The 14,881-nt window shown below is 46.6% G+C and overlaps 1 protein-coding gene and 1 long non-coding RNA gene across 3 annotated transcripts in view; one reads left to right on the top strand and one right to left on the bottom strand.

The window, feature by feature from the left end:
* The window catches only part of NPAS3 (neuronal PAS domain protein 3), an 817,945-nt gene extending 812,268 nt beyond the window's left edge, over window positions 1-5,677 (top strand). For both annotated transcript variants that reach the window (XM_087859047.1, XM_087859046.1), the window contains one exon: window positions 1,238-5,677. In XM_087859047.1, the coding sequence (XP_087715173.1) occupies window positions 1,238-2,598 (1,361 nt within the window). In that variant the 3' untranslated portion in view covers window positions 2,599-5,677. The remainder of the gene's footprint in view (window positions 1-1,237) is intronic.
* LOC148107109 (uncharacterized) overlaps window positions 1-14,881 on the bottom strand; it is a 246,574-nt gene that overhangs the window by 176,907 nt on the left and 54,786 nt on the right. The window lies entirely within an intron of this gene.

Below are 14,881 nucleotides of genomic sequence, written 5' to 3' on the forward strand. Positions count from 1 at the left end.
AGGATACTTAACGGCATTAGTAAATGATTCTTTGCAAAGTAGACTTTCTAGTAGTTATTTGGGGCCCAAGAAAGTTAATTTAAAAATTTACTTTCCCTCCAATTCCCAACCCCCATTCCACAGACACACTTAGAGCCGGGGAGCACAGAACTCACGGAATTTTACAGCTGCAAAGAATCTTATATCTCTTCTAACCCAACCTCTTCCACAGAAATGAAGAAGTTCCATGATTTGCCCAAGGTTCTAGTGCAGGTGTCATCCAAAAGCATCACAGCAGAGCCATAAAATCAGCATCGTCCCTAAATCTTCTGAGTTGTTACTGGGAAAATCTATTCTCTCTCAAACGTGCCAGATGGCTAGGGGTCCCCCACCAGCACCCTCCACCCCTAGGCACCTGCTCTTCAGGCTTGTGAGCCTGTATCCCTCTATCCTAGACAAGGCTTCAGGGAAGTGGAAGGAGGTCCAAAGCACAAAGGATTTTGACTATTTTCCCATCCTAAACTGAATTCATTTGAAAGTTCTTTACTGGGGCAGACGTTCTAGAATAGACAGGCTCTGCTCCTTATTTATGTATCCTATAGCAGGGGGCGGGGGGAAGACAATTCCAAGACCTGCCCCATGGAGCCTATATTCCAGCTGGGGGAAGAGATCAAAGTAAATAAAAATAAGCACCATCTGATTCCCTGCATGGCTAAGTGCTACAGAGAAAAATAACTTTAGGAATTAGGAGTGTGGTTTTCAATAATGAACAAATATTCACCAACAAAGGGTACAGGCCTCTGTAGAAAGTCACCTTGCATACATCATTTTTCTGTATCACTAACATCTTCTTCCAGATTACTGACTCTGACGCCCTGCATATTTTTGCAGAACTTCTCAAATGTTAATATGTCAAACGATCACCTGGGGATCTTGTTCAAATACAGAATCTGATTTAGCGGCTTGGGTGAAAAGCTGGGATTGTACATTTGTAACAAGCATCCAGGTGATGCCAATGGTGCTGGCCTACGGACCACACTTGGAGTAAAGGCCCAGCTAATGCCCTCAAGAGAGAGAAAGCCCAGGCTCTAGGTGGCTACGGTGGGGGAGCAGAACAAGTGGGCCAATGAACCTCCCCAGCCCTGACCCGCCCACCCCACCCCCACCCCAGCAGGTGCGAAGGGGTCCTGCCCTGGTAATGTGGTGCCTTTTGTCTCTCCCCTCCCCGCCGCCACCTCCGGCCACTGGCCCCACGCAGAGGACAACGAGAATTCCAAGTCCGACGAGAAGGGTAATCAGTCCGAGAACAGCGAAGACCCGGAACCCGACCGGAAGAAGTCCGGCAACGCGTGCGACAACGACATGAACTGCAACGACGACGGCCACAGCTCCAGCAACCCGGACAGCCGCGACAGCGACGACAGCTTCGAGCACTCGGACTTTGAGAACCCCAAGGCGGGCGAGGACGGCTTCGGCGCGCTGGGCCCCATGCAGATCAAGGTGGAGCGCTACGTGGAGAGCGAGTCGGACCTGCGGCTGCAGAACTGCGAGTCGCTCACGTCCGACAGCGCCAAGGACTCAGACAGCGCGGGCGAGGCGGGAGCGCAGGCCTCCAGCAAACACCAGAAGCGCAAGAAGAGGCGGAAACGGCAGAAGGGCGGCAGCGCCAGCCGCCGGCGCCTGTCCAGCGCGTCGAGCCCCGGTGGCCTGGACGCGGGCCTCGTGGAGCCCCCGCGGCTGCTGTCCTCCCCCAACAGTGCCTCGGTGCTCAAGATCAAGACGGAGATCTCGGAACCCATCAACTTCGACAACGACAGCAGCATCTGGAACTACCCGCCCAACCGGGAGATCTCCAGGAACGAGTCCCCCTACAGCATGACCAAGCCCCCCAGCTCCGAGCACTTCCCGTCCCCGCAGGGCGGCGGGGGGCTGCACGTGGCCATCCCCGACTCGGTCCTCACCCCGCCAGGCACTGACGGCGCCGCCGCCGCAGCCCGCAAGACTCAGTTCGGCGCCTCGGCCAACGCGGCCTTGGCCCCCGTCGCCTCCGACCCGCTGTCGCCCCCCCTCTCGGCGTCCCCCCGGGACAAGCACCCCGGGGGCGGCGGCAGCGGCGGCGGGGGTGGTGGCGGCAGCGGCAGCGGTGGCCCCAGCGCGTCCAACTCCTTGCTGTACACTGGGGACCTGGAGGCGCTGCAGAGGTTGCAGGCGGGCAACGTCGTGCTCCCGCTGGTGCACAGGGTGACGGGGACCCTGGCCGCCACCAGCACGGCCGCGCAGAGGGTCTACACCACTGGCACCATCCGCTACGCGCCCGCAGAGGTGACCCTGGCCATGCAGGGCAACCTGCTGCCCAACGCGCACGCTGTTAACTTCGTGGACGTTAACAGCCCCGGCTTCGGCCTCGACCCCAAGACGCCCATGGAGATGCTCTACCACCACGTGCACCGACTCAACATGTCAGGACCGTTCGGCGGCGCCGTGAGCGCCGCCAGCCTGACGCAGATGCCCGCCGGCAACGTGTTCACCACGGCCGAGGGACTCTTCTCCACGCTGCCCTTCCCCGTGTACAGCAACGGCATCCACGCGGCACAGACTCTGGAGCGCAAGGAGGACTGAGCGCGGGCCAGGGCTCCGCCCGGAGGCATCGTCGGCGTTTTCGTTTAGACCTTTTAATTCTAGCACTTTGAATTCGAGCAGGTCAGCGTCCTCTCTCAACACAACGGCCCCTGTTCCACCCCCCCTTTCTTTAACTTGACTTATTCTTTCCTGTAAAGATATGTTTATTTTTTGCCTTCAGAGAGTCAGATGACCAGTTGCCTGCCATTTTGTCTTCTTCTAAGATGTGTGTTGGGTTGTTTTGCTTTCCTTTGCATCTTTATTAAGATGTCTTTAATGTGTATATGCCTCTGCCATAGAATACTCAGTCTTGTGGTCAAGAGATTTCTCAAGTGACAACCATTGGGTTTCTTCATCAAGATCTTGATATGATCAAGATTGAAAGAGACAAGCATAAACAATGTGCCCTGTTTGACTAAGTCAAATGAAATGGGGTGGTTTTTTGTTTTGGTTCCTAATTCCTTTAAAAAAAAAAAATAGGGGGATAGTATTTTAGAATTTTATGCAGAATTTAATTCTCTTTTTATGGTTAAGATTTTAAGATTTTCTTACTTGCACATAAAAATAATTTGGGTTCTTAAACTTAATTTCTGGCCTGTGACTAGAATGTTTAAAAAAAAAGTTGGACTAAATGTTAATTACTGAAACATTAACTTAATTTCTAAAACCATGGTGCTATCATTTATTAATCTGTAATGTCTTCATACAAAATGCAGCTCCTGGGCTGGGTTTTGGAAAAAATGTGTTCTGTCCTGGTCTGGAGTCCGCTGCTGCAGTCTCCTTGGTTAGTTAAGACAAAGCCCTCATTAACGTTTGCTGCAGGACTTAAAATTTTTTACCTCCCAACTAACAAACATAGCCTCACATTAAATTTAATGGGTCAGTAAAGCCCTTTTTAAAGGGGCTTTTGGAAAACTCAAACTGATTTGAGGAGCAGTTTAGATACATACTGCCTTTTGTTGAGCTGTTTTTTTCCTTTTCTCAGTCTAACTGAGGCTAATTTTTGCAACTTCAGTAACACTTCAGAGTAAAAGAAGGAGAAGATATTTAACATGTTTTTTTTTTTCATTTCTTGCTAAAAAAAAAAAAGGAAGGTTGTATTTGGGGGGACTGATTTGATTTGATGGCATTTTTTTTCCCCTTTGGTTCTCTTATTTCTAGGTCGAAACCAGTACGGTTTAAAACTAAAGGATGGGTTAATAAGCTTCAAACAGATAACTGCAACTGAAAACCGCACATTAAGTAAAAAAGAAAAAAAAAAGGAAAAAAAAAAAGAAAAAAAAAGAAAAAGAAAAAAATCTCCTATTTTGTCTTTGTTGCCAGAAATCAGTGTAGTGTCAAACACTCCAAATGACTGTTGAGTATAAATTCTTCTTCCACTCCATCTTTGGCAGCTGTTTTTAAGGCATCTAATAACAGATGTGAGAACTGTACTGTGTGCAATGTGTACGTGTCCTTGGCTGTCAGTCCCATTGCAGTTTCAGTGTGTGTTGCTATATGCAGTATATACTAAGCTAATGTAGCTGTTTTGTCCTTTGTCTTCTCTGTGCTCTATCTCTAGTCCGGAGTGGTCCAGTCCCATTCCTGCAGTCCTAGTGAATCGGTGATTCTTGGGGGTTAGTGAGTTTTGTGTGGTGGCCTTCCTCTGTAACGTCCACCCTATGCTGCTTCTACTGTCTGTGAATCTTCCGTTCCACTTTTTAAAATTCCTGCTGTTGCTTTGCTGGTGTATATTCCCCCGACCTTTCCTTCCTTTCCCTCCCTCTCTCGGCTCCCCTTTCCCCTCCCCCTCTCTCCTCCCCCCACCCTTCCCCTTCTCCAAAATCTTTTTCATTCTCAGAGATTTAAAAAAGACTCTTAACTAGCTCAAGGTTAATGGAGCCATTTTTTCCCACAGTGGAGTTCTGGGTATGACTTTTTCTTCGGGAGTGCAACACAAAGCACTGAAGAAGAATGCTCAGATATATGAAATAAATTGATGCCATATAGCCTCAGTTGTTAACATTCCCAGAGTCCCTTGTGCTCTACCTATATAAGCAGTGGGTGCTTTTCTTTGGTTTCCTTCCAGGTTGGCTGATGGAGCAAATATATAAAGCAATTACCAGTGAGACAGAAAATTATCTCAAAGGTCAACCAACATTTTTTAAAAACAAAAGGGGAGGGGATAATGGAATATAGAATTGTCATATATATTTGTTTATGCGTGCAATGCTACTATAGTAATTCGGCTGTCCTTTGAATATCACGGTGTTGAGTGGTTTCCTCCAGGACCTTTGATTCCGTGAGTTGGGCCCATGTCACTGAGGAATAATAACTAAAAGAAGTGAAACGCCACAAATTTTCGTAGTGAGCTTACTTGAAGGATTTAAGTAGGTTTAGAAGGTAAAGGAGGCCAGTCATGATATTTAAAGATTAATTTTGGAAGCTCTACTCTAGCTATCGAACAATCAAAGGAACGCACCTATCAGCTACAAAGAACAGCTAGACAGCTGTTTTGTTTTGTTTTGTTTTCTTTTATAAATGTTTCTGTGTTGTGTCAAAATGATTTCTGGTGATTTAAACTAACAGATAATCACAGCTGCTGTCTAAATCCATAGTGTTTAAAATTACAAAATGAAAAAAAAAAACACTTCATTACCTGTGAAGACTGTGTCTGTGTTTTTAACTATTTCTTGTACAAATATATGAAAACTTTTATGAGGAGACTGGTGCCAAGTAGCTGAATAATGGGGAAAGGGATATTCTGTTCGTAAAAATCTTAGCAGTGTTACCAACTCTACAATATATATATAAAAAAAAAATTAAAACGTTACAAAGCGACAGCTATGGTACATTTGTTTTGTGTGAAGCTAACCGGACCTAACTTCCTGAGTGCCTGGCTCATTTTGAAACATTTTTTTTTCATTGACCATTGATAATGCTGCAAATCAGAAATGTACATACTTCATTTACAACAGGGTTCTTTTTTATACTTTTGTAGATTCTCATACATGTCACATACATGGTTGTCTTTATGTAACTTAATTTTTTCATCCGCAGGTGCCATTTTCATAATAAACTTCTCTTGGATTTGTTACTATCTGGCATCATTTCTTTTACATGTAACCATCCTAACTAATGAATGCTGGTAGTATTTGTTTAAGCAGGTACCTTGGTCATTACTCTTGATTTTTTTTTACAAAGTTTAAAAAAAAGATACATTCATATTTTTGCTAGTTTTGGAAAAAAAAAAAAAAGGCATAGCTCGTGTCATGATGAGGCTGACAAGGCACAGATCGAGATGCTGATCCAAATACTACACCAAACTTGCAACCACCCTAAATTTCCAGCTACCCCAACTCATCGTCATCCGGGCATTATTATGCACATTCTCAAGGCCGAGCAACGGGCCTGCGCGTTAACCGCTGTGGGAAGTGTGCATTTTTTCTTGATTAATGCACAGTACGTGATGACAGTTTTCATACATTAATCATTGAAAATGCACTCGATATTTTCATTTATTACAATCTATAATGTATAACCAACCGTTCCATTGCTTATATCTTCTCTTTATACTAAATACGTATTTTCTTTCTCCAGACAGAGTAAGTCCTGCTTGTGCTATGTTACTGGTTAGGTCAGCGCGCAGCATGCAGCCTGTCACGTCTGAAGGCAGGTCAGCTGGCTAACAGAAAGAAAGAAAGAAAACTTCAGCTTGCTATCTCTCAGAGAAGGATACAGATGGGTCACATGTTAATTCTGCGCTCTCCAGAAAATGGAGAGAGAGGAATGGGTTGAGCTGAAGCAAAAGGCAAACACTTTGGTCTGAGAGCCACCAGCTGCAGTAAATGTCACTCCCCCGTTTAAGTCTTCAGTGACCTTTGCCAATTTGAGGGGGCTTTTCACTCGTGGAGGCTTGCATCAGACAGGCAGATACGCACCGCCTACGGTTGTGGGGCTCTAGATTTCTCTACGGTGCCCTCTACGGGTCCTTCAAATAAATACTTGAAAATTGGAAATAGGGAGAAGATAATGAATACCGCCGAACCGGGTTCTCCCAACACTTCTCCTACATTTATCTTTCTCTTTTGCTCTTGAGAGTCAGAATAGAGTAAGTCAAAACACTGATGAAGCTGGAAACTCGACCCTGAACACAGTGAGTGCTGAAGCCAGCCTCCCCAAGCCATCTGGTCTGGCAGGTGCTGCTGAAGCTGGCCCTTAGGGGTGGCCTCCAGAACCTTCCAGAGGGGAGGGTCTGCAGAGGCAGAGGGGCAATTATAGGAGCATGGTACTAGGGCTGACCCCTGTCGGCTGATGGCAATGTCGGCTGGCCATAACACTTAATTCCTGGATACGGCTGCAGCCTTGTGATCTGGAGGTGGCAGCAATGGGAGTTGAAAAGCAGCAGCTGGACAGGGGTGGGTGAAATGAAATCCTCACAGCGTCTGGAGCTTCTGCAGAAGTAGTGGAAACCCTGCATTCTTACCCAAGCTCAAGGCTCCCTTGGCATCAGCAAGTTCCCTGTCCTTTATTTGTACCCATCAATGCTAAAATATGTCAGTAATGAAATAAAAAAAAAAAAAACCTCTCGGCCAAAAAGAGAGCAAGCGAGCTCTGGGCTCAGATCCACTGACAATCAGGAAGCCCTACCACCTCCCCAGCCGCAGGGCTGGCAGCCAAGCCAGGGCCCCGAGCTCCCCGAGGCACAGGACCTCTCCCTTGCCAGGCTGGCAGCCAGTCAATGTGTCGCGGCTCCAGTGGGCAGGTCATGGACAGAACAGGGATCTGCGGCCAGCTCTCTGTACCCTGCCTCTTTGCATTCCCAGCCAATACTGATACTTGTTTATTTGGCAATAAAGAACAAGAAAAAAAAATCTCAAAAAAGGCAGCAGGTGGGACCAGAGGGAAGCTATGCAATCAGTTAAGCATAAAGAAACGGATTGTAGTCCTTGTGGACTGGACTTCTGCCCCATCTCTGCCTACTCCTAGACAAAGCCTATGTATACTGAGCATCTTTAAGACAATGTGAAGTCAACCTGGCCTATACAGTGCCTCGAAGGTAAGAGAGAATGTATATCGTCAAGCCTAGAAGAGAGTCTATTCAAGCTGATTATTCAGGTTCAAGAAGTAGGAGTGGAGGACTTAGGAGAGGAAGAAAAACACCTTTGCCAATACTTCGTACCCTATAGCGACAAAAGGCAAACCTTGTTCTTGAGCATAATTCCCAAGGAACAGCAACCAGCAGGCTTCTGCAACAGCTCCGGTACGTAGAGGTACGTGACCGGCTTCCGCTGCCCTGCCTGTCCGCGTCTCCTAAGAAACCACTGTAAAGAAGGGGGGCCAACCTAGCAAACCCCCTACAAGCACACACCATGGTTTGTCACCTTCGTTCCCCCCCCCTTAGTGCCTGGCTCAGGGATTCATAAATAGTCTTTGCTCAGTAAAGGTCTGCAGAATACTGATGGATGAGGACATGTAAAAAGAAGAAGATGGAGAGAGGGAGGGAGGGAGGAAAGAAAGAAGGAAGGAAGGAAGGGAAAGGAGGGAGGGGGAGGGAAGGCAAGGCAAGAGAAGAAAGGAAAGAAAATGAAGCACGACTTGTCAAGAGACAGAGATTCCACTAGAAATGTCCATGTGGTAATGGCAGAATAGCTTGAGTTTCTATCAAGAAAGGAATAGTAAAATGAACAAAGCAACAAGCTCGTTCATTCCTGCCTTCCTGGGTAGTCCACACAGCTGGCACACAGTTGGTCAATAGCTGTTGGCCGGAGGATGTGTGTGTCTGTCCACAGCACGATCTAGTCTATATACAGCAATAAATTAGGCAAATCAAATTGAGAAGGCAATTAGAAGAAAGAGCCCAAGCAGTTGCTAACTTAGCAAGCTTTGACATCATACGCCATGGACAGCTAAGTAAATGGATCTTAGATCCTCAAGAACGTACCATTTAATAACAAACCCTCACTGATGAGCTGTAAACTCAGGCATCATCCAGAGGCTCTTAGCAGCTCTCGTGTAGAAGTCCTAGTGGTGAGGGTCTTTCTAGCCCACTGTCAGACAGCTATAATTCTTAGAAGATGCTGAGCTGAGATCTTACCTCTGGAGTTCACCAGAGACCTCTGCTCTCTGAGTGGCCTTCAGATGTGCAAAGATGGTCCTCGGAGTTCGGTAACTCAAGGCTGTCGCCTATTCTGCCAGCTGTTTCTCCAGTGGTTCTGTGGCAGATGCCTTCACTAGCCTGGCCGCTCTCCTCTGGGTATACCAGAATTTGTCAGGGTCCCTCTACTGCTTTCCGAGGGCTGCCTTATTACCACAAGCTGAGTGCTTAGAAACCAGTTTATTCTCTCACAGCTCTGGAGGATGAAACCCTGAATTGAAGGCGTCAGCATGGTTGCCTTCTGGCAGGCTCTGAGGGAGAGTCTACTCTACGCTTCTCTCCTAGCTTCTAGTGGTCACCAGCAATCCTTGGCACCCCCTGACTTGTAGATTCATCGCTCTGATCTATGCTTCCATCATCATATGGTCATCTGCCCCCTCTGTGTCTCTGTGTCTTCAAATGGTATTCTCCCCACTAGGTCTCTTCTCTTCCCATAAGGACGCCAGTCACATTGGATTATGGGCCCCCCTACTCCAGTATGACTACATCTTCACTAATTACAGGTACAGCACTTTATTTTGAGAAGGAAATGAAGTTAGTTCACATGCTGAGGTACTGGGGGTTACAACTTCAACTTTTTCAAGGACATAATTCAACTTGTAAGAGATCTTATGAAAATATGGCACTTGGGTCTAATCACAGATCTCCATGTGTGATCTGGTGCCAACATGGGATAGAAGTCCCATTACAGCTTTTGCTCATGTCTCTGATTTTTTTTGGGGGGGGGTGGTTAAAATTTTCTTAAGTAATCTCTACACCAACATGGGGCTTGAACTCACAACCCTGAGAGCAAGACTCGTATGCTCTACCAAATGAGCCAGACAGGCACCCCAGGACTCTGAGCTCTTAATTACAACAGCCTGAGAGGGCAGTCACTTCTTAGCAGCCAGATCAAATCGTGATCTCATCTTGAGCCTCTCTAGTCAACCAGAACACCTCAGTTTTTGTACCAACTTTTGTTAAGGTAGGTCTCCTACCTCCTATATGCATCTGACCCTCACGTCATGCTGCCATGTGCTTCGGTGGAAAGCAATTTGAGGAAAGGAGTTCACTCGTTCATGAGGCATGGAAGGTGGGCAAGAGCCTATCCCAGTGAAAACACATTTCTCATTCTCATTCTCATTGCTCTTTACATGCTCTTGGAGACCACTTCCCTAGCCCTGCTGGAGAGGTGAGCCCGCCCCGGTGTCTCTGAAAGCTTTCTGGCACACAGTACATCCACAGCAAAGAGTCCCTGTGAGCTGAGGTGGGGAAAAACCAACCATGACAAGGAAATGGGCAAAACTGGACAAACTACCATATCAGCCCATCTTTGGGGGCAGAATGGGGTGAGAGAGGCCAAGACTCCTGGTATGCATGAGTAAAATCATCCACTCAAAATTCAAGAAGGAATCATGAGGCCAAACTCATCAACTCTCTGAAAATGAGTAGGCCTCCTGTTGTCTCCCTTTGTCCCCATTTATAAATCAAAATCAAATAGATTAGTGCAAGATTGTCCTGTACTTTCCTGGGGACAAAGCAGTTGTTTTCATTCTTCTGTTCCTCTCTCCCTATTGGGCAGTCATGAGATACACCAACAGGAATGACTCAGACAACTTTCCTATGTTGAAAGAATTTTTCTAGAAAAGTAAAGTTAGTTTCAGTTTTTAAAATATGTGCAAACTATTAAAACTACTTTAAAAAAAAAAGAAAAGCAGAGGGTAAGGAGGTGGCTCTTCCTTGTACTAAAGGAGTTTTCAGATTTATAGCGGAAGTGTCAGAAACAGGATGTAATATCCATGTGACCCCCCCACACCTCCCCCAAACAAAACCATTATACCCTTGATGAATTATTGACTTTAGAGTTTTATCTGTGCCATGAATAATCACAAACTTGGGAGTCTCAGGGCACAGTTCATAAACAAATAATTATATCACAATGATAATTTTTCAGGAATTACAACATCAATCATGGCCATGTTATTATCAAGTACATTTTCTGGTTGCCTCTATTCATCAAACCCTCCTCCCTCTCCACCCTTCCACACCACACAAGCAAAACTCATCACCAGATTGCCTCTTATTTACACATCACTCAAAGCAGGACAGAGCAGGCATACACAAAATGGGCCAACCCGGCATTTATGAGAGATGAGTTTTCATTAAGAAAGTTTAAATTAAATGCATTGAGAAAGATGGAGGGGGGAGAGAATTAATTATTCCAGACTCCCCCAAAGAAGTGTCTCAGAAGAGATCTTATTCAGGAGATAAAAACAGACACGAGATTCGTTCTATTATTCCATTTCGGGCAATACTAATAAAGAAAAAGGAGTTCATCTCTGAAAGCCAAGGAAACAGCAGTAGTACGATAACGTGTGCTCTTTTAAATAATGGCCACCCGTGCGCAGACAGCTTGGGCCCGTCCTCCAGCTTCCTCCCTCTGCTGGGAGAGGTGAGCGAGGTAGGTGCAGACCTTGGCAAAAGCGTCCATCCCTTACCTAAGTCTGTGTACAGATCAGGGCTCTGGCTGCTTGGCATGTTTGAGTCTGCTCTAAACCACTCTGCTGTGACTTTACCAGAAGGTGACGATGGACAAACACTGCAACAGTACAAAAAGCATCTCCAACTACTTTACTTTGTTGTTTATCACTGAAGGTCATGGGCCTACTTCTCAGATAACATGTTCATCTCACAATCAATGATTAGCAAAGCAACAGAGAAAGTACCCTCTCAAGATAAAAGGTTGGACATAATACAGGGTTATGTACAAATCCTAATACAGTGGGGCTTGCCACGAACGCCTCATGCAAGAGAACTTTCTCACCGGTCTCTGTTTCTAACCGGCAAGCTAAGCAGGCAAGACAATGTAATTTGAAAATGACCAATAGGGAGATACCAACCCAAGCGTCTGAGACTTCCCAGTCCCCCAGTAACATCTCACTCTTGAGGACAGCCCATGGGTATGTTTGGCCTGACCTTAGATCAGATTCTCCTCTCCTTGACATCAAAATGTGTCTAGGAACACACAGGGCCAGTGCCCGGCAGTGAACACCATGAACTGGTGTAGGCAACACTGTGGGAGCGGTTGAACTGCATCCAGTCTGATCAGCCCCAAACCCCACCATCCAGGCAACCAGCAAAACAGCTCAGGGTCCTTAAGGACCCTGGACTATCTCATCGATAACTCAACTGCCCTCTCTACTGCTCTCATTTTTAAATCTTCCAGTTTCTTGAATGCACCTGGACTACTGTTAAGTCGTTCTGCCTCAACACCAATCATGACATATAAACACATTAAACAGAGAGGAAGTGGGATCAAAAAGAGACAAACACAACTCCTAGTCCATGGCCCTGTAAAAGTTCTAAACATCCCCCTCAAAACCTTTCTCCCATAATAGGACACCCTCTTCCCAAGCAGGCCAAATCTCTCCCGGCCCTTGCCCGCACACACACAGGCCCCAACTCTGGTGCTTGGCCTGCCCCTTCGCCAGCCCAGCCCCCTCCTCCCTCCGGCTTTGGGCCTGCCTCCCTCCCTCCTGCACCACAAGAGCTCCTCTGGGGTCCGTTTTATTTTTTCCTGTGGGGCGATTCGCCCTCTCTTGGCTATCGACCTCCCTCCTTTCCACCCATCCCCCCCCCCCAGCCTGATGAGTGCCTCAAGCCAGCCAATAAATTGAAGGCCCTTTGGGGAAGTCCACCCTTTTTTAGAAAGCTGCGGAGGGGCCAACAATTCTTAACATTTTAATTTGGGGATAACATGTGAGGGGCACCCCTCTGGTAGAGGGGAGCTGGGCAACCAGGAGGGAAGTGGAAGAAATAAGGACTCTCCTGTAAGCCCTAAGTTCAGGACCCCCTCCAGGGCAAGTGCTGGCCGTGCTCGCTGGCCCAGTGCTCCCAGCAGGGGGGCTTCTGTCGTTCACACTGACTCACCCAGGAGGCCCTGGTCCCAAGCACAGACTCACAAACCTCGGCAGACACCTTGGCTCTGGAGTCACCCAGAAGAATAAAAGACGTCCAACCATTAAAAGGACTTTTTTCCAAAATACACATATAACTGCTCTTGCCTCTATAGCATTTTCTAGGATGAGGACATTAGCAACTTTTTTTTCACTTTCAACATTTGGAATACATTAAAAGGAAGCTCAGATTTTTTTTTTCTTCTTTCGTATTTACACCTTACTTCCCTGAATGCTGCTCTGGATATTTACAAAGAGTTGCCCAAGTTAGAGACCTTTTCCCCGACACTGATGAATCCATAATTCTTTGAAGTAAGGAAGCACTACTAGCTCCACTTTATAGATGTGGAAACTAAGACACGGAGGTTAAGGACGCCCAGAGGTCAAACATCCAGCCAATTGCACAAGTGGGTCTTATCTACTATTTTTTTTTTACTTTTTAAAGATTTTATTTATTTATTTAACAGAGAGAGGGGCCCCGCGCAAGTGGGTTTTACACAGAAGCTCCCGTCTCTGCTCTTAGGCTTAATTCAAGTTTGTTCTTAGTCACCTGCCCTATTCCCATCAGAGCCGTCTCTGACGTCTGGCCAGCTCTAACTTTGCCGTAAGGCCCTTCACATGCTTCTTGAAAGACCAATGTCTTCCTTGCCTGCTGTCAGCATTTACCCTCTTCTTATTTATGCCTTCGCTCATAAATAAATGACGAGTCCTTTCTGGAGTGTTTGGCAATGGTTTCACATTGCTACCTAGTCCTATTATTTTCCTAATTGTTTACAATACACAGAAGCCCTGTAGTTCTGTCCGAGGCTACAATCTCACGTTTTGCCTCATTTCCAGCCGTTGCCCTACAATTAATTTAGTGCGAATCTACCCAAACCAAGCCAGGAATATAAAGATGAATAAAATATTACCCTCTGCCCTTAAGTTGTTCACAAAGCACGGAGGGAGACAAATGTAGAAGTTAATCATTCCAGCAGTATGACGAAGTGATGAGGCAGACATAGAGACTGTGTGTTAGGGGTGCCCTGAGTAATGGCAAGTAATTCAGGCTATGAGGGCGGAGAAGCCTCCCAGGAGGAGAAGATGCTTAAAGCAAGTCTTGAAAGACAAGTAGGAATGAATCATGGCTGCTGGGGGGTGGGGGGTGGGGTTCCTGGAAGACACCATCAATATCACGGAGGCAAGACAAAGCTTGCAAATAATTCACTATGCTGGAGTATGGCCACATCTAGGGACGGGTGTAGACGTGGAAATAGGTCAGCCGACAAGTTCATGAAATGGGTTTTAATCCAAGCTTTGCTAAGCCAAGCCCTGTGCCCTCATGCAGGGCTGCATCCCCCCAACGGAACGGGAGCCTCATTCTCACAGAAAGGCACGTTCCACTCTGCGAGCCCTCCTTCTGCTTCCGCTGGGCTGCATGTGCCCCGGGGGAATGGGGCGGAGGCAACTTTTTTTGTTCATACAAAAGAGCCGTGTAGACAAGCAGCAGCCCAGCTAGGGAGCTACCCTGAATGTTATGCTCAGGAGTCTGAATGGCATCCTATAGGCAATGGGAAGTTTAAAGGATTTTATTCAGAGAAGTAACATAATAGAGTTTTTGTATTGGAAAGGTCACTCTGATGGCAGTTTGAAGGACAGCCCGGATTAAATAGAGGCAGTTAGGAGGTGGTTGTAGTAATATCCCATGTGATAAAGGATGAGGGCCTGGGTGAGGCCTGGGGTTGGGGGGGTGGAAGGAAAGGGGTGGATTTGAGGGCCTCAAGGAAGAGGTTTTAGTGACAGGTTAGATATGGAGAGAAATAATGGGAAGAAAGGAGTGAGAGATGACTCCCAGGTCCCTGGCTTGGGTAGATGGCTGGCATTTACCAAGATGGAGAATACGGGAGAAAGGAAAGATTTGAGAGAATGAACGAGTAGTGGGAGTTAAAGGACTCCATTTCAGATATAGTGAGTTTTAAGTGCTTTTGGAGAACCCTAGTAGAAATGTCCTGTGAGCCATTGGAAAATAGTTGTAGATTTCTGGAAAGAAATCTGTTTTAAAAATACAACATCAGGGAAATCAGCACTTAGACAGTAGGAGCAGCCATCGCTCCAGGAGCCATTGCCTGAGAAAACAGAGGATGAGCAAAGGGCCAAGCATGAGTCCTAGAGGGTGTCAAAGGAGTGATCAGAGGAATACGAACCCTTGACAGAAACTAGAAAAGTAAGAGGC

Source organism: Ursus americanus, chromosome 35 (assembly GCF_024610735.1).
Source record: "Ursus americanus isolate L20-20 chromosome 35, mUrsAme1.1.p, whole genome shotgun sequence".
NCBI classification, from domain to species: domain Eukaryota; kingdom Metazoa; phylum Chordata; class Mammalia; order Carnivora; family Ursidae; genus Ursus; species Ursus americanus.